The sequence below is a fragment of the Lipophrys pholis genome (assembly GCF_963383615.2).
Source record: "Lipophrys pholis genome assembly, chromosome: 6".
NCBI classification, from domain to species: Eukaryota; Metazoa; Chordata; class Actinopteri; order Blenniiformes; family Blenniidae; genus Lipophrys; species Lipophrys pholis.
This window is the reverse complement of record NC_137629.1, coordinates 18,755,526-18,773,676: the sequence shown is the minus strand read 5'-3', so window position 1 is coordinate 18,773,676 and position 18,151 is coordinate 18,755,526. Positions and strand designations below refer to the sequence as shown.

At 41.7% G+C, this 18,151-nt stretch overlaps 2 protein-coding genes across 2 annotated transcripts; both read right to left on the bottom strand.

The window, feature by feature from the left end:
* Positions 1-1,448: 1,448 nt before the first annotated feature.
* LOC308111207 (uncharacterized protein) lies at positions 1,449-4,427 on the bottom strand. The gene is made up of 2 exons (XM_080466021.1): positions 4,187-4,427; positions 1,449-3,009 (listed from the first exon to the last, which is right to left on the bottom strand). Exons 1-2 carry the CDS (start codon positions 4,326-4,328, stop codon positions 2,336-2,338), a joined length of 816 nt encoding a protein of 271 aa, XP_080322147.1. The 5' UTR covers positions 4,329-4,427; the 3' UTR covers positions 1,449-2,335.
* A 2,123-nt stretch (positions 4,428-6,550) lies between these two features.
* On the bottom strand, positions 6,551-17,788 carry sh3bgrl (SH3 domain binding glutamate-rich protein like). The gene is made up of 4 exons (XM_080465225.1): positions 17,412-17,788; positions 9,515-9,700; positions 7,842-7,922; positions 6,551-7,405 (listed from the first exon to the last, which is right to left on the bottom strand). Exons 1-4 carry the CDS (start codon positions 17,454-17,456, stop codon positions 7,370-7,372), a joined length of 348 nt encoding a protein of 115 aa, XP_080321351.1. The 5' UTR covers positions 17,457-17,788; the 3' UTR covers positions 6,551-7,369.
* Positions 17,789-18,151: the final 363 nt, after the last annotated feature.

Genomic DNA, 18,151 nt, shown 5'->3' with positions numbered 1-18,151 from the left:
TGAGGATTTCAGCAAGAGCAGCACAGATCCCCTCATGATGAACCTCCCACTCGGTCATTAATTAGGTACATTTATTTACTTTGTGACATGTGAACATATCTAGTGTCAGAAAAATGTGACTGACGTTCCCGTTTGATTGAGGGAATCTGGTTTGGTTTCTTTTTATTTACTTGACATAGTTCACCTCCAATCAGTAAACCTTTGATCGGACTTTTCAGATACGTAACAGTAGGCTGTTTAAGCCGTTTAATATAAATTTGGTATATATTGTGATCAAAATTATGAAGGGTGACCTTGTTACCTCTGAACGCTCACGATCATCAGGTTATTTCTCTGTGCACCCACAGCGAATTGCAAGAACGGTTTCAAAGACTGAATTTCTTTCCCACCATCTCCCGAGGGCTTTGACTTTATTTGTACATCACCCAATGGGGGAAAATCTGATTTTTCCTGCTCTTTGTCTTCATGTTTAATTTTTAGATTAGCTCCACTAAATTACCTGGGAATTACCTGCCATAATCTCCTGACAGAAGTCGTATGCAACAAAGCCTGATTAGACTGCCAGCTCTAATCTATTAATTACAGAAGAACCTCACTGAATCTGTTTTCCATCTTTTTGTGCACTGAAGTGAAGCGCCTCAGGCCTCTGAAGAGTATGTTAGTGCATGTTAATGGATCACTATTATCCTCACTGCACAAAAGACCGTATCTAGGATTTGTGATTCCCTTGTTACAAAACAACCTGATCATAAATCAGGTAAATCAGAACTCATAGGGTCATTGGATGAGGCTGGGGCTTACTGTGGATTTAAAGATCAACCGACTCCATGCTCACTTTCAGTGTCGCCATGGTGGAAGTGGCTGAGAAGGAGCACGGCAGGATCTGCACATCTAAATGATTTGCAAGCTTTCCTTGGAAGATGGACCAGCTACTCTCCATTCTTTTATGTTATTTTATTGGGAATATCTGATCGTTTTTCTGCCTCCAGACATTTTCAGCTACCTGATGCTGGGATGTCTTCTTGAAAACAAGAGAAGAAACTCAGTTCAGATAAGTCATGTGTTGTGACTGGAAGACACCATGTTTGCTCAAGAGTATTCTTTTGTCTTTGTAAAATACCTCAAGTGCAGATTGGGTCATGTTTGATCTGTGAAAGCATCCCCACATTAGTACGGTGGATAACACTCCTAATTCACAGCAAAATATCTCTGGTTCAATTGTCAGCTTGGGCTCCTGTCTCCTGGTCCTCTGGTTCTCGCTCACTGTCTATAGACGTGCTTTTCAGGTGAATTAGTGTCTTCAAATCAGTGATAAGTCTTTTCCCTGTGATGGACTGATGACCTTACTTGGGATTAACCTGCCTTTTGTACGGCCTAATCTGAGATCTGCTTCAGCATCCCGTGACATTGAGCAGGATGAAGTGGAATAGAAGATGGATGGGTGGATACAGTTTCCTTTACAGTTTATTTCCATTTCATAACCAGTAAATCATGTACTTGATAATCAATATTCAACTCTAAACTACTTGTTTCCTTGCCTCTATCTTAGAGCTGTGATGGATCCTTATTTGAACGGTGTGTGGTTTACACTGGCTGTCTTGGAATAGACTTCAGCTCTAACTTGGATTGGAAGAATGGATGGAGCGACTTCTACTGAAACATTGTGGTTAAACTACTTTCTGATTGCTCAACAGTGGTCTGACTTTTGCATCGTTTTACACACATCAACTGAAGACTGTGGTGTGACAGGAGGCAGTTTGTCGATGCTCAGCCTCCATTATGTTTTGAAATGATAGGTGTTTGTGTTTTGGCTATCCTGGAAGACTTCAAAATTCAGAAGCAAACCTCTTCAACTGAGAAGAACTAATACAATCGCTGATGGGTAACGGAGTACACTTTTGAAATTGCATGTCGTCATTTTGTCTCCATTGTCCTACATCTCAGAGGGCGTTTGATGTAATCAGGACTCATTTTCATGATTAGATTAAACTGAATTTTAAAAAATATATATATTTCTGATATAGCACTGCAGATGGTTTTAATACAAGAAATGATACATACATGACTTATGAATTCTTTAAAATACATTGCAGCGTCAGGTGAATTTTTAATGGTGTAGTACTGAACTCTGTCAGCAGATGGCAAACGAAAGCAGCTCAAATTGAACCATCATTTAATTAAAGAAGTCAACAGGCCATTGTGTAAAAATAGCACTGATAGAGCAGATCGCTTTTGTTTTGTTTTCACAGTCATGATGACATGTTAGTGAGTGCAAACTTTAGAGTAGACCAGTAATAATACAACATATTTCATGTGATGCATTTTCAGGATGTTTTCATTGCAGATGAGGAGTGGCAGCTTCTGAAATCCTCAACACCGGGGAGCTGAAGTTGGACGAGCAGGGAGCTAAGTTGTGGGTGTTCAGATAGCTGATTTTAGTGCCGCTGACTCCTGAGCTGTCTTCCAGACTGGCCTCCAGCGACTCTGGCCCCTGTGACTGGCACCCGGGCTGCGGTGGCGGCACCAGGCCGTGCAGGAGGCTGTTACCCAGTTGGGAGTTGCACCGAGCCAAGTTGTCAGTCAGGTGCTGCATATACACCTCCTCCAGCTGTTTCTCCAGCAGCCCATTCAGCACAGAGTTCGACATGGGCCCCAAGCCCGATCCCAGCAGATCCAGGCTGACGTTCACACTGCTTCCCATCACCAGGTAACCCTGGTCTGGCATGGGTAAAAGTGGATCAGCTTGTGGCTCCAGCTCGGCCGCCATTTCTGGGTGAGGCAGATTTTCATAGTGGGGGGACAGAAGGTTAAACTGGCTGAGGCTGGCTCTGGATGGATTGTGCGGCATGCGGCCGGAGTCGACCACCTGCAGGTCTGGGTACTGTTCCAAGAGGCTGCAGTCCTCAATGTACATCGGCGAACACCCTGGGATTGAGAGGCCTGCGGGACCCTGAGGGGCCACTCGCAGTCCCTGAGGTTGAGAGGAGTCTGCCTGCTCCAAGTCCAGCCCTGATAATAAAGAGTTATTCAGATTAATGCAATGATTTGCTGTGTTGTTGCAGTTTCACCAACTGCCTGTCCAGCTACAGTGCATATATATGAAGAGGATTCTCACCCAGAATCAGATGCAATAAAGTCCAAAATAGTCACAAAATCTATTAATTCATACATGGCAAGTTAAAAAGAAAATGACCCAGATAATATCACTTTATTGGTATTTTTCTTTTAAGAATGTAAGGATGTATTGAATAAAATGGCATTCCATTAACAGCTCTCAACAGATCTTATTCAATCTTATGCATATTTATAATTTAGCACTATGTAATCCATATTCCTACTGAAAATGTCACTACTTTATGTCCACAGTTATATTAAAATCCACACTATTGAATCAGCATATTGTCAATTAGTTCATTCTTCTTAGAGATCCAAATCTATATTTCTTTAGTTCTGTGTAATGTAAGATACTTTATATGTCTGACAAATAAGATATTTTACAAAGGAATTTTTTATTGACTTCTCACGATTGCACGTAGCTAAAAAGTAGTTTCAGAGAAGAATTCTGTTAGTTGTAATCGAGTACAATTCAAGAGTGTAACAGTAGTTGTAGTTGAGAACAAATTTTCAACATTCTGACGTATTTACCTTTCAAGGCTATAAAGTGGTACTTTACACTGCTGTAACATTACTATTTGTTATTTGTTGTAGAATATTGTTTTGTCAAACCCTCGCAGTCCCATAGTATTCGGGATACTTTTTTTTTATTAATTAATATGGTCTTTTATTTCCAACAAAATGTTTCTGAATATGTTGTGTATTACAGAATATTTATCAGAGCGTAAGTGGAAATAACCAAGTTTATCACATGTTGTTCCAGAGTCTGTGACCGATGACAACATGCACGCTTATTACAGATCCTAACAGTTCACAGCCATTATATAATATCACTGTACAATATATATATATATATATATAAAGATGTATATAAAGCTAAATATTAATACAAAACAACACGTACTCCTGCAGCTTTGAACTCGTGTGTGTAGCTATTAGTTGAAGTAAACCTCATACAACTTACAGTCATTTTTCAATACATGTTCCGTGGTAAAGTTATATATGTCCAAAAAGAGGAAGCACTTGAGATGTTTGGACTTTTCACAGAGAAAATGATGACTTGGTCATTTACCTGTTTCAGTTTCAGGCACCTCAAGGTCTGCAGAGTTTGCCGGGTCACTACAATGAGGGTTTGTCTCCCATCTCGTCTGCTTGGAAGCAAACTTTCTCTCCTCCCTGTAGCACAGCAGTCTGAGAAAACCTTCAGCCAACATGCCAGCGGGTCACTGTCCTCCTCGTCTCCCCTGTGACTGTCAGACGTCTGAGCACAGTCAGTTCAATGTGTTCCGAAAGCTCCTCAGCCCTGTTTCACTTCTGTAACCAACAGCGGGGCCCCTCAACCCCCCTCCTCCTCCACCACCACCACTCACTTCCTTCATTAATCTGTAACTGAACACGACTTCTGAAAAGCAAAAGAAGAAGAGTGAATTCATACGGATGAGAAAAACTAACAGCGGAGGCGGCAAAAGAACACACAAAGCTTCGACCTCCGGCCAAAAAGTACAGATACAGATAAAGTCCTTCAGCTTCTTCATCAACATCAACACGTATAGAAGTATATATAAAAAAGTCTGAAATTGGAAACGTACTCTCAAATAATGCCATGGGAGTGGAATATATTGTCAACAGCGTTGTGTAGGATTGTCTCAGGCGGTGTTAATGTAACTCTTCAAAAGAAATTAATAATAATGTTCTCCCTGTGTGTGGGGGGGTTTTATCCAGATAGTCCAGTTACCCTCACAGTCCAAAACAACAAAAAACTAAAAGAAACATGTATTTGAGGCCATTTGGTGACTCTGCATTGTCAGTAAGTGTGATTGTGAGTGTGTGTAGAGACAGCTCCAACAGCGAAGCTGGATGACGCAGTAAAGAAGATAAACTACCACCATTCAAGCTGCAGCAGTCGGCTCTCTTGTAGAGAACCTCATGCTTATGTGTGTCCCATGACTAATGCGTCACCGGCTCTGTGGATACAGCAAATCTCATGTTACTCACCGCTACTATTTTTCATGTTGTAGTTAAGACTGAGTTAGTTTGGTCTCCAGTAAACAGGTGTTTAGTAAAATGGTAACCTTTAATCCAATATATTCTTCTAATTCTAAAGCCAACAGCTTATAAAAAATGTTAATAGCACTAAGTTTGTTAATAATTTTAGAATAATAATCAGTTAGACACCGCGGGGGATTATCTTCACTGTGAGTTATGGTCTCATATGCTGATGCTATATAATCTTGATGAAAATAAAACAATAATTAAACCTAAGCTCCAAACCTGTTTCCAAAGTTGATCGGATTGATTGAGACCAGAAGTAAAATCCAGATTCTTAAACTCTGCACTCAAGTGTAGCAACATCTGTGTGGTTTGTTCCTCTCAATTCTTGCAACTATAATATCATGTAAAAGTACTCAGGTCATTTACTCAGCTAAAAAATATAATTTATTGCTAAATGGTTTCCGTTTCAAAAGAGTAGAGACAATGTGTAAATCGTAGTTAAAAACAGGATGCAATCATTTTCAATTCTCATAAACCCAAATGTTACTCACCATGTACCAAAGAAACATTTCACAAGTTCAAAAAAGGCCATTTTACTGATTCATCGAACACGTCAGTTCATTTTCAACTTTATCGAAACTAAACTTCTCAAAAACCGGGACGATAAAACACACCAAAATCACAAAATCCAAGGATTTCACACTGAAATTTGAACTTCATTGTTCATTGAACGAACAAAACTTGTTGTTGATCTTGTTTGGAAATATTCATTATGAAAAATTCCCTTTATCAATCATGAAATAAAAAAAGTCAAGACGGGACAGTTTAGATCTTGACAACATGATATAACTGACGCTCAGGGAGCATTCACACATCTTCAGTATGGCAGAGTGGACAAGGTCAGTGAAATGACTTTAGAGGGTTTGGGGATTATTTTGTGTTTCTTGTCATGATGGAAAGGTTTGTGTGCTCCTGGTAAGGGCACTAAATCCAGACAGGCCTGGAGCGACAAACATTTTCAAAAAAATACCCCAAGCAATAGGAACACAAGAAATAGTTACCCACAGCCTGAGCCACAGCTGGATGACATCATCATATGTGTGAACACACTTTATCACTCTACCAACAATCAGAACTTTAAAGGTGCCATATTACTATTATACACAAGTTTTGGCGGACGCTTTGGCCTCTTTACACACCATACTGCCACTGTGGCCCATTTGAACTGAGTGGGAAAGAAGAAAGATTAACTGATGGGTAAATTGATGAAAAATACACACACCTTGAATATGACTTGGATTTCAAAATGCTAATAAAACATTATTTTAATATTTTATCATGCACAAGTCATTTGTTTCCCTTCAGCCGATGACATGGGTTACTAAGAGTTTGAAAAGTCAGGTGACAGCAAAATTAGACGCAATCAAAGAACAGACACATTCAATAAACTTAAAACGTCTTTATTGTACATAAAAAAAATTTTTTAACAGGAGGCATAGTACATTTTTGAGCCACGTTTTTTTTTTATTTTTTTTACTTTTTGTTTATGTTTCAGGAAGGGACACATTGCCAGCTTAGGAAAAAACTGGATTTCCCCAAACACAATGCGAAACCGGAATCTGATAGTACAAAAGAAAGTGCGATCCAAATTTCCAAAAAAATGAAATAATTTTTTTTACAAAAAATAAAAAACTGTACTGCAGTTTTCCGTGTTTGCAGATGTGTCCATTTTGGCATGTATTATAATTTTTTTCAAACATACATCATCTTGTAAAAAAAGAAAGGTTGCCTCTAAAACTTCATTAAGACAATATAAAGTAAATAAAAATACAGAGTATGGGATTGTAATAGATTGCTTTTCCAGAAAGTTCTGTGAATGTTGGTGATGGCAGCTCTAACAGGCAGACTATTGGTGTTCAGTGCTTTCAGGCTTTAAGACTTCTGCTGGTTACACCAGACGAGTGATATAACTAATCGACAACATTGTTCTGACATTAACGTGGCTGATTGAAGAGTCTGAGTGGAATATTGTGATGGTTGGCCGACATGTCGTGAGCAGGCTGAGGTTAACGGGAGGGAGCAGAGCCGTAACACTCTGTTTTAATACCTCCCTTCACTACAGCTGGCAAGGCACCGCCGAATAGTTTGATTTATTAAAAAATATAAAATAAAATAAAAATTCCTGAAAATTAAATGAATAAAGTCCACATAATCATGGTCTGGGTCCAGGTCTGGTCTCTCAGGTAGAAATGGCATCAAGCTGCTACTGCTGGGCTTTCTTCGCCAGAGCCTCGGCCTCCTGGTGAGAGAAAGGTTGAGCGTGCTGTATTAAAATGGAGGATATTGGTTTACGTATGCCCTGAAACAGCTCTGAGGAAAACCCCGCTGTTTCTATGGTAACCGGCACACCTCGCTGCAGTTCCTGTGGCGGCAGACAGGAGGTGCCAGGTTGCAGTGGTAGACAGACAGAGAGAGAGAGAGAGAGAGAGAGAGAGAGAGAGAGAGAGAGAGAGAGAGAGAGAGAGAGAGAGAGCAAGACAGATGAAGAGGAGGAGGCCTGTGAGTATATCATGAACAGATGTGTTATGTAATGTGTGTGTTTTCTGTATTTAAATCGCAGGATCGGTATATTTAGGCACGAAGGCCTGTTTTCATATGGAATATGGCCGGGCTTCGGGGATGCAGTTCACAGGAAGGACACATATCAACATGTGTTATTGTTTTCAGAAGCTTACCTTGGAGCCCGGGGGAGCAGTCAGACCCAGAAATGCATACACAGCGTTGTCCTCTCTGGCATCAAAGAAGGCCTCATAGTTCTGACAAAGACAAACAAGAGAAGTGTAATGCCGACTGATCAGAGCATCGGCTCACCGAAATCCCAACTTCTGCAGGAATGATAATGTGAAACAGACTCTGGATCGATGCCCTGGGGCGACAATGGGAGCAGTCTGTGAAGAAGAGCGGAGGTTGTGGTATTTGTCCAAGGCCGGGCCTCGGTAGCCAATATGATAGAAAGCCATTGTCCGCGCGAATGCAGCCCAGCGTAAACAAGCTATGCATTCGCTCATTTAGCGTTTCGTTGCACACACCCCGGCGAACATTCTCAATTGGTTTCAACCCTCTCGGTTTTTTTCCACTCCAGCTCCCTCCAGCTGCAAGTATCCTGGGAAATGCTGTCCTCTTTTGTCCGCGACATTCAATACAGCAAACTGTGCGACTTCGCTTCCAGTCTTCCATTAGCAGCACAGCGTGACTCCACAGAGCGCTCCGCCCAACAGGCCTGAGCGTTTTCATGTAGGACCTGTCAATATATTAATGAAGATTCGATAGTGTCACTGATCAGGGCTCTCGCAAGAGTTTTAGAGTTACTGAGGACGCAAGTCCCGTCCCAATTGCAAGATAAAATGTTTTCAATGAGCTCTAAATATATTGTGCATTAATTTTTTCTTATTACGCTGTGTCAACAAATTCCGTGCATGCACACAATGGCTTTAAGACACTCTGCAGAAAGCTGCATGAAATGATCATAAACTATCTTATAACGTTTCTATATCATTTATGAAAAAAATAGAAAAAGTTATGTAACACCTGTCAAAACCAAAATATAGAATCTCTAACTATTGCATTTGCATGATTAAAGACTTTAACAGAAAACTTCATAAAAAAAAAAAAATGGCCACTTTCAGTTGCTCAAAGTATTTAAGTCATAAAGATTTTCAATTTCTTTTTACATATTTAGAAATGTGGGACACATTCTACAACCTTCTGAACCAATCTGAGGTTAACTATGCTGCTTCCTGGTCTATTCAGCAGGCAGATATTAAGACTAACATCATCATCTCTGCTTTTACTAGTGCTACATTACTTCGGAATTAACATTTACACATTTTAATCCTAAATGCAAACCAGTAAACTAGACATCCTACAGACACTGATCAAGAAGAGTAACTGTTAATCTTGTGGTCAGTTGATATAAGTCAACAATGCAACTTCAACTTGTTTGCTTCCGTATTTAATTGACCTTTCTTACATCCTTATTTTAGGAAATTATCTCGTGGTCCACAAAGTGCGCCGATGGGTTTAGCATATGGTCGACCAGCACTAATGTCTGAACTCTGTGGAGCAGACGGGACAAAATAAACATGAAATGCTGTTGTTTTTTTCTAATCCGTTTGTTTTGTAGGTCAGAGGTATAGACGTTGGTTTCATCTGCCATCTCCTCTGCAGACCCCAGAGCCGAAAATCTGATCCGTTTGGCTTCGCTTTGGAATAATAACAGAAAGCATGAACATCTTTTTATATTGCACTTTTCTGTTAAAAATAAATAAATCTGCATCAAAAGCACATCATATCATTTAGATGTACTGACGATGAAGCAGAGGCTGTTTGGACAATCACTGACACTCACCCCGCAATATTTACTCTCGTTAAATATCTGTGGGGGCAGCGGGTGCCCCGTGGCAGGCCTGGATTCTTCAGGGACATTCTCTCTCATCCACTTCCTGTTCTCCTCGCTGGCTGCGATGTCGCACTCCAGGAACTCGATCTTATTGGCCGCCAGGAAGCCCATCACATCCTGCTGCTGCTTTTTAATCTACATGGGGGGGGGGGGGAGATAGGAGAGGGGAAGATGTCAGTTGGCCTTGTAGTAACTTATGGTTATATGAGGCAGCATAACGGGGCCTCAGGTTCACCACGCTGCCACCGGTCTGTTTCACTATGAAGATGGCAGGCTGCTCGGTAACAAAATCAACAAATGAATGAAGCAGTGGGAAATACAGCAAAAGTTAAAGACAAAATGGAAACAATCATTTTTTATTAGCAGAGGAAATGTCACTTCATTGTTTTAAACGATAATGTTTTGACTTCACTGTAACATTTGCATATGAAACCCACAGGCTGCGCAGGCAGATGAAACAAGAGCATCGCTGTGGTTGTGAGATGATTGTTTTTGACAGGCGTCTCAAAATGCTGCACCCAACCTGTCGCATCTGCGTCTACCTGCTTGACACAAAACAAGCATTGCAACGGGATCCAAAACCATGAAGGAAACAAAAGCGCCTTAAAGATGACGCGGTGACGCCCTGTGGGATTCCTCCGTTTTAAGCGTCCTGTCATGTGCAATTTTCAGTTGTTATGTTACTGAAAATCCCAAAAGACAATCACACAGAAGATAAAGAGGCTGTGTGTGTGTGTGTGTGTGTGTGTGTGTGTGTGTGTGTGTGTGTGTGTGTGTGTGTGTGTGTGTGTGTGTGTGTGTGTGTGTTTTTCAGTGTGTGAAATTGCGGTCCAATGAGCTCTCGGTGGGTGTGCATAAGTGGGAGGATGGCCCTACAAGGCCAGACGGAAACAAGAGCTCCTCGGGGACTCGAGAGGAGGTAACTGGTCAAACACGAGCCAAATAAGGCCTGCTGTAAGGAGACGCTCACATCCAGCCTGGGCTACACACACTCACACAAACCTAAACCCAAACAAAGCCGAACTTCACTCAATACACATAATCAGGATCAATTTAGAGTGCTCTTGTTAGTCCTGACACTCCCGTGTGAGGGCTCCTCCCAACTGTACAGCATGCACACGAGACAGGTGGATTATTAAACGTCCGTCTGTTGAAGCAGCGAGGGACTGCACAACGCTGGCAGTATAGCTGTGGTGCAGTTTGAATCGGTTAATGGCAGCTTCACTCCAAAGGGCAAAGTCTCAAACCCTCTCCCTCTGTCTCTCTCCTCCTCCACCTGTTCTGGACGAAGCAGAATGTGATCTCATACTTGCTGCTTTTTCCTCTCTTAACAGACATGAACACGATCATTTCTCCAACAGAAGAATCTGCCCAGCCCCCCCTCCACTCATGCCATCCTTCCTCGTCCACTGACTTACATTTGCTTTGTACACAATGGAGCAACTGGGTCGTAAATTGCTAAGAAGACGGATTAAACACAAGGTTCCTTACCCCGCGGCCCCCCTTCTCTTTGGCACACTCTGCCCATTGCCTCATCAAGCCCACATTGTATTGCTGCCAAGCAAATTTAATTTGTAGGACACACTGGCCTCGTGCCATCTGCCCCTACCTCTAATTGCACAGTGAGCGCTCCCCATTTTTGCTCTTTCAAATGCTTTCTGGTGTCCTCAGTCTTGAATTGAGCCCCCGATGACATTAATATGGAAAAAACACAGTCGCTCCTGACTCTGGACGTGGCAATAAACAAATACTTGTCTCCTCTTGGCTCGTATAAGCAGTCCTTATCTCTATCTCTGGAATGCCTGAAAAAACTCCTGATTCATTTCTCCTCGTCGGTCAAGGATCCCAACCAGATTTCCATGATCCACGCTTTCTCCTGCCATTGTCTTGTGCACATACCCACACAGCATGCCCATGGATACAAATACATTCAAACGTAATGCAAAAACAAAACTGGGAATGTATTTGTGAGCTGTTGGATTTGTTTGCAGTAACTGGTGGGGACTGTAGCAAAGCTTACAGCTGCCAGTCCAACACTGAGGATCAATTAAAAATCTTAATATTTCCAAAAATGGGATGATGTTTTTGTTTTTAGTTTAACTCTTGGGTTAACTTGTTAGACATTTACATGTCTGCAGTCCCCAGATGATGAACGCTTGTGATACTGATTATCTCAAGTCTGTTTGGTAGAACCTGCAGGTAAAAGTTTTACTTATTCTTCACAATTTGTAAGAGATTGACATGTACTTCTATCATGCTTCTTAAAGGAACCCTAAAAAACATATATCATGACGACTTTTGTAAATGAATAAATAAATAAAGTGGGACTCTTTAGGTCAATGACCTCTGAACTCCCATTCTTCTATAAGTCTAACAAAAAGTGCTTCGTATAACTGACTACCTTTGAAACATCCCTCAGTTTCAAAGGGTGCTGTTCCCTCTGCTACATACTGCTACCATGTGATTTCCAGCCCTGTTACTAGTGAATGAAAATTATAGGTCCTCTAGACCAGACACATTACGTGCTTTTATTTCACCAGTAGACAAGGAATGTCCTCTTTGAAACTGTAATTTGGTTGGGGAGTTGTTTGATAAGTAAAACCATGACTCATCATCGGAGAGATTCCATACGTTGTCAGCAAGTCTGGCGAGATGCAGACACATATTCAGATGCATCATTAGTGTGATTACAGCATTCGAAGCACATAAATCGCAGCAGACCGAATTAATAGTGTTTCATTGCACTGCATGTCAACCCTTTTGGCCAATCGGAGGAAGCCCTACTGCCCTAGATGTCTGTGCACTCGGAAGATGTGAGTGTATGAAGTCACAAAGTGTGGAGAGATCAGTCAGCATTCAGACGGCAAAAGAGACAGACACAAAAGATGAATGAGGCGGAAAGTAGGGGCAAGAGAAAGAGCACTGAAAACCTTATCATTATTGCAATACTGGACAATAATATCACTCAGCTGATATCGGAATGTAATATTTCGGAGTTCTTTAGTAAAATAAACACTCTTGTTTACATACTTGTGTCGTCCAAACATAACCTGCAACTCATCACAACATTGGTGTTCAAATAGTGCACAACTCACACCATTAATCCTGAATTACTAAGTATTCCACACAAAGCATGGCAGAAGCATGCATATCAAAATAAGCTTTAAAAATGCTTCCAGGAAATGGTGACACAAAGTAACTGATCATTGAATAACTAACTGAAGTTAATGTAGGATAGAAGGAGGAAGGCGTTGATGCTTTAAATGTGAATGAAGGGGTTTCACTGAAGCAGGAGTCTCACTCTCCCAGCAGAGACTATTTGAGTAAGTTTCCTTGTAACAACCTTTTCTTAAACAATTTGATGAGGAAAAACTATTCTTAAAAAAAAGAAGCTTATATGGACAAAAAAAAGATTATATGTATGAGGTTTTCTTTAATAATGTTGTTGAATATGAAGTAATGCAGTTCACTGAAAGGATTTAAATAGGCATTAAAGAATTGAGGAAATACGTGTGTTCCTACCGTTTAGTTTAAAAAAAATAAAATAAAATAAAAATAAAAAATAAAATATATTATCAAGCACTATAATCATTCGAAATAGAAGAGCCCTTTTGTGCCTCACATGAGCCCCCACCTCATGTTAGTTGGGGTGCTTGTAAGCTGCACTGGACATGTCATGTTTCCAAGGCACAAAGAAAAACTGCAGTATTCACTGAATGAAAAGTCATCCTAAAAATGCATTTACATCTTGGTTCAGCAGTGTGGGAACTGATATGCACACAAGATCGTTTCAGATGCCCTAAATTCCCACAGTCCAGAGAGGCAGCAAATGGGTCAGATAGAGGCCTCCCATGTCACAGTGGGAAATACATTGTAGGACTCATGATTTTTCACTCACTGGAATGTGAAGAGAGGGAATCTGCACCATATGCGCTTTAGTTTACATTCCACATCATTGTGAGAATTCAGGCAGGCCGATGAGATCAGATCCAGACGTGATCAATGCCAGAAACAAAGTCAGAGCTCCGGATTTAAGAGCTGCCAGACAATGGCTGGGATTGATTGGACGGACTGTATCAACAACACTGGCTTAGATCAATACAATGGAGACGGACTCTGTGAGTTATGTCAACCCCGCGTTGAGGGCAATTCAGGTCCGATTCAATCCGATAGAAAAGAAAACCCATTTAAACTAAATTTGTCAAACAACGTTTATAGATAAGACTAAAAATGGTTGCTAAACCTCACAAAGCCCAACATTTGAATCAAGGAAAATCCACTCTGTGGACCAAAGGAAACATAAATCAGCCCCAGCCCAGTGTGTTTGTAATGGATAAAGGTTTGCCTTGATTAGATCAAGACAGATTTCTGTTGAAAACAGCTGCTTACTGGAAGTTCACCAGAGGTCTCCACCCAGTCCTCAGCTCAGTCAGCATTACAACACTGGCTGGATTTTCACTCTGCTGCCTAAAGGTGAAACAGCAACGCGAAGGTCAGGAGATCACCAGCAGCAGTCGTTCAAATCAAGTCAGACCTACAGACTCTGACACCAGCCCACAGTGAAGAAAAGTGGAAATGCATGACCTAGACATGCACGGTTACACTGCACAATCACTCACATTATAACAGCTGCTTGGGGCATTTATTGCAGCAATAAGGAGCTCACACAAACAAATTGTGTGCTGGTGGCGAGCGAGTGTTCATAGATCAAGTAGGCATTTTGTGAGCTGCTTGCTGCAGGTGTGCGTGTACATTTCCATGAGTGCATCCAACGCTAATTCCAATCCAATCCAAATTTGTTACTCAAATTTGGCCTCAATGTAAACCCAGAACCAGGTGAAATAAAAGCACAAGGCGTTTTACAAGGACGGTGAATACGCAAACTAAGTATTATGGCCAAACCTCTTGCTGGGTTTACATTGGGATAAAGGTACACTGTATGATCTAATCTTTCAAAAAGCTATCAGCAGTAACACAAGATGGATCTCTAAAGCATTCACACCAAAGAGACAACTCTATTTCCTCAGGTGGTACAAACACTGTGCTTCTTGCTGACGAGAAAATACAATAAAGTCAAGTTCAGGTTGCAGGTGGTGCCTCCCTCCAAACACTGAGCAGTCTCAAGACAGATTTCAGCTCAGATTTGACCTGAAATTAAAAGTAACAAGCAAAACTTAAGTAGTGTTTTGCTAAATTAAAGGTTATCATTTATGTTCTTGTTATTCTCCTTTAAAATTTCAACGTGAAAGCTCCACAAATACAATGTGCTTTATAGGCATTTCATGTTTAGATGCAATGCAGGAACGAAGTCTGTTTTACTGAGGAACAATCATGTCAACACACTGGTTCCTCCTTATCAACCATTTATCCACCCAACTTCTCTCAAACTTCTCTAACCACAGTTTTGTCTGCCGACTGCTGCATGCAGTACAGTCTAATCATCTGTACTGCTTTATAAAACTAAGGGTGGCAGTGACAAATGCAGGGTCCAACACAGAGACAGACACCCACACACACCCCTGGCAATTTAGAGTGAGTCGCTCATCCATTCATTAATGCACAGGGGGATCATGCAAACGCCACAGGAATAAAGAAAAACATTATTATTCTCATTTAGGCAAAGTTACCAACCACGTCTCCACTGTTGACCCACCATGTAATCAGCAACAACCTAGTAAAGAGCTCAAACAGGAGCTACAGCATAACGTCTTTGGAAAGTTAGTCTGTGTGGAAGTGTTGAATTTGATCACTTCTGACTCTCTGACATCACAAGCCTGCATTTGTTTTTCTTGGCAGAGAGCGAAAACAAAAAACCATTAGATGTTCATTGGAAAGCATGTGTACTTGTCGCCCAGTTCTGGCCTGTTCGTTCATTTACAAGCTGAACTAAAGAGGAGAGATTAACATAGCTGTAAATATAACTGGGTTATGGCATGAGATCACATTGTTGTGCGGACGTTCAAGCAATCTGACTGCCAGCCTGGTGAGGGCAGAAGGTTTCGACCACTTTACAATGAACTGTGAAACATTTCAAAATGCTCGGCCCATTATACATTGTGAAATCTGACGAAGCTAAACAAATTCAACCAAATTGCAAGTCTTGGCAATGAAACAGACAAGAACCGTGTGTTTATGACACACTGCATGTGAGTAACCGCCGTGCGGCGGAGACGATAACACGGGTATGAGGAAGTGTGTCAGTGCAGCGAAGGAAGGCTTGTTCCGCTTGTTCTCTCAGACCCAACTACAGGCAGATCAATGAGATGTAATGCATTTTCCCAGACAGGCTCCAGCGCGCTGATGGTATTTCTGGCTCTAAACTCTGACTGATCTGACTCTACTGGACAAGCTGCTGCCATCCTGTGAGGCTGCTGCTCCACCTGAGCCTTTGCCAATGTCATTTACTGTAAAGGCAATAAAGTCACTCAGCACAGCTGAACTGAACAGAGGCTCAGTGTCTGATCATTTCCTTGGTATGATAGCTATAAAAAAAAAAAAAAAAAATGCTGCTTTTGAAGATTCAAAACAAGCTTTGTAATTTTTTTTTTCTAAGGAGAAATATCTGAACATTTTGTTTCCCAGGCTGAACAGATGGAGGGTAATACCTCCCTCAAATATTGTGTTCAGAAAAGTGGGTTATGGGGTTAAGTCTCGATGTTCAGTGTGGGGGAGTCGGGTTTGAATCCTGGCTGCAGCAGGGCGAACATCTGGCTCAAATACGAGCCAAATCTAAAGGTGCAAGTTGCAGTGAGTTGCTGTACTAACCCTCTCACAGGAAATCACATTAGTGCAGGCCTGAATCAGTCGATTATATGCCGACATTACGTTGCATCCATGTTAATTCCGTTTAAAGCTACAGGGTGTTTTGGTCTGTTGGAAACAGATCGGCCTGTTGTGTTAAGAGACAGCTGATTGAACTGAGTGTATTGGGAGTTTGATGAAGTTGAAGAAGAAGCTTCTTAAACAAATAAAGCCGAGTAAATGCTTTAAAATATTACACAAATTCAAATATATTGAGTTCCCTCAACACGTTCTTCCATTTTAAGGTAAATTAAGTGACTATGATGAACTATTTAAATGATTATGTAAGCATGACACATGAGTATACGTTGGAAGTGTAACTACAGCGTTTAAGGTACAAGGTTGCCCTAAATTGTTTGAGATCTGTTAACTTGTTTTGCACTACAGGGTGCTGCGGGTCCAGCAAGTCCTAAAAACTGTTGTTGTGCTGCAGCTGCATGCCTAATAACGGGCCCTGGAGAATTGCATCATCATCATTCCTCGCCACTGGAATAAAGTTGCAAGTCTGAAGCTGAACGACCTCCAGTCTGCACGAAAGTAAAGGGAGCACTTAGAAATCCGCTCTCTCGCTCCCCCTCGATCAAACACATCAACTTCCTGCCCTGGCATCAGGTGACACAGCAGAGAATGTGAAATTATTGATTTCCTCTCCCCTGCATGCTTTTCCTGTTTTCAGTCTGGTTTCAAGTGTAGAAATGTCTAAAGTGTGACTTCAGGAAGCAGCGGGGCAAACCACATCCAACAGAGAAGTGTGCTGGGAGTTAAAAGTTAAAAGATCATAAACAGATCAGGGCAAGATATAGAGGCTGGGTCCAAAGTCCTGATGAGGGCAGATCCGCATGTTTGATGGTGTCAGAGCAGTCCAGAATGTGAGGATGACAGCCGGATGGACATCAGTTAGTGAGTTCAGTGAAAGTTCAGCTGTCTCCCTCTCTGAACCGCCTGGATGCTGCACGTAAAACCAGCTTTTTAAAAAAAAAAAAAAAAAAAAAAAAACCTCGCGTGTGCATGTGCGCGTAAAGGCGTGCCATTGTGTATCTCTTACCGAAGTGGATCCGGAGGACGATGCTATGTACACTTTGATCACCATGATATATCCCCGATGATGTCACGAGTGTTCCTGTTCTCCTTTGCTTGTTTCTTCCCTGCAGCGTCGTGGCTCAACGAAGTGAAAACAAAACAAAAACTAGTACAAAGTTCCCCGTCTGAGACGCTTGTGCGTTGTGGGCAGCGCAGACTGTCTGCGCAAATGCTCCAGTCCTCGGCTCTGGATGGAGCTTTGCATTCCTCCTCCGCCTCCACTCTGCCTCTCCGCCCCTTTCTCTCTCTCTCTCTCTCTCTCTCTCTCTCTCTTTCTGTGTGTGCGGGGCTGAAGAAGAGGCACACACACTCCTGTCAAGATGGCAACACAACGGGGTTATCTGAATATTTCAAGCATCAACCCCCTCCCTGTCTCCCTCCCTGTTTTTTTTTTTGTCTACAAGCCGGGCTAGACTCTGGCTGTTGTTCTTCCAACAACGCAAATACGCACCGTTGCAGGTGTTCTGGTAACACAAAAATATTGATGGATTTTTAGGATTGAAAATAAAAGAAAACGCGCTGTGATTCGGAGCACTTGCGAGCGCTTTTGTGTAACAGCACAGCCTGTGGAAGCGGCGTCTTGTGCAGCCACCTTGCATTAGACGGACTGTGTGGGCCCCCTGCAGGCGTGTGCGGCTGACAGCCTTTTTTTCTTCTTCTTCTTCTTCTTCTTCTTCTCTCCACTCCCCCTGAAACGAATTTAGG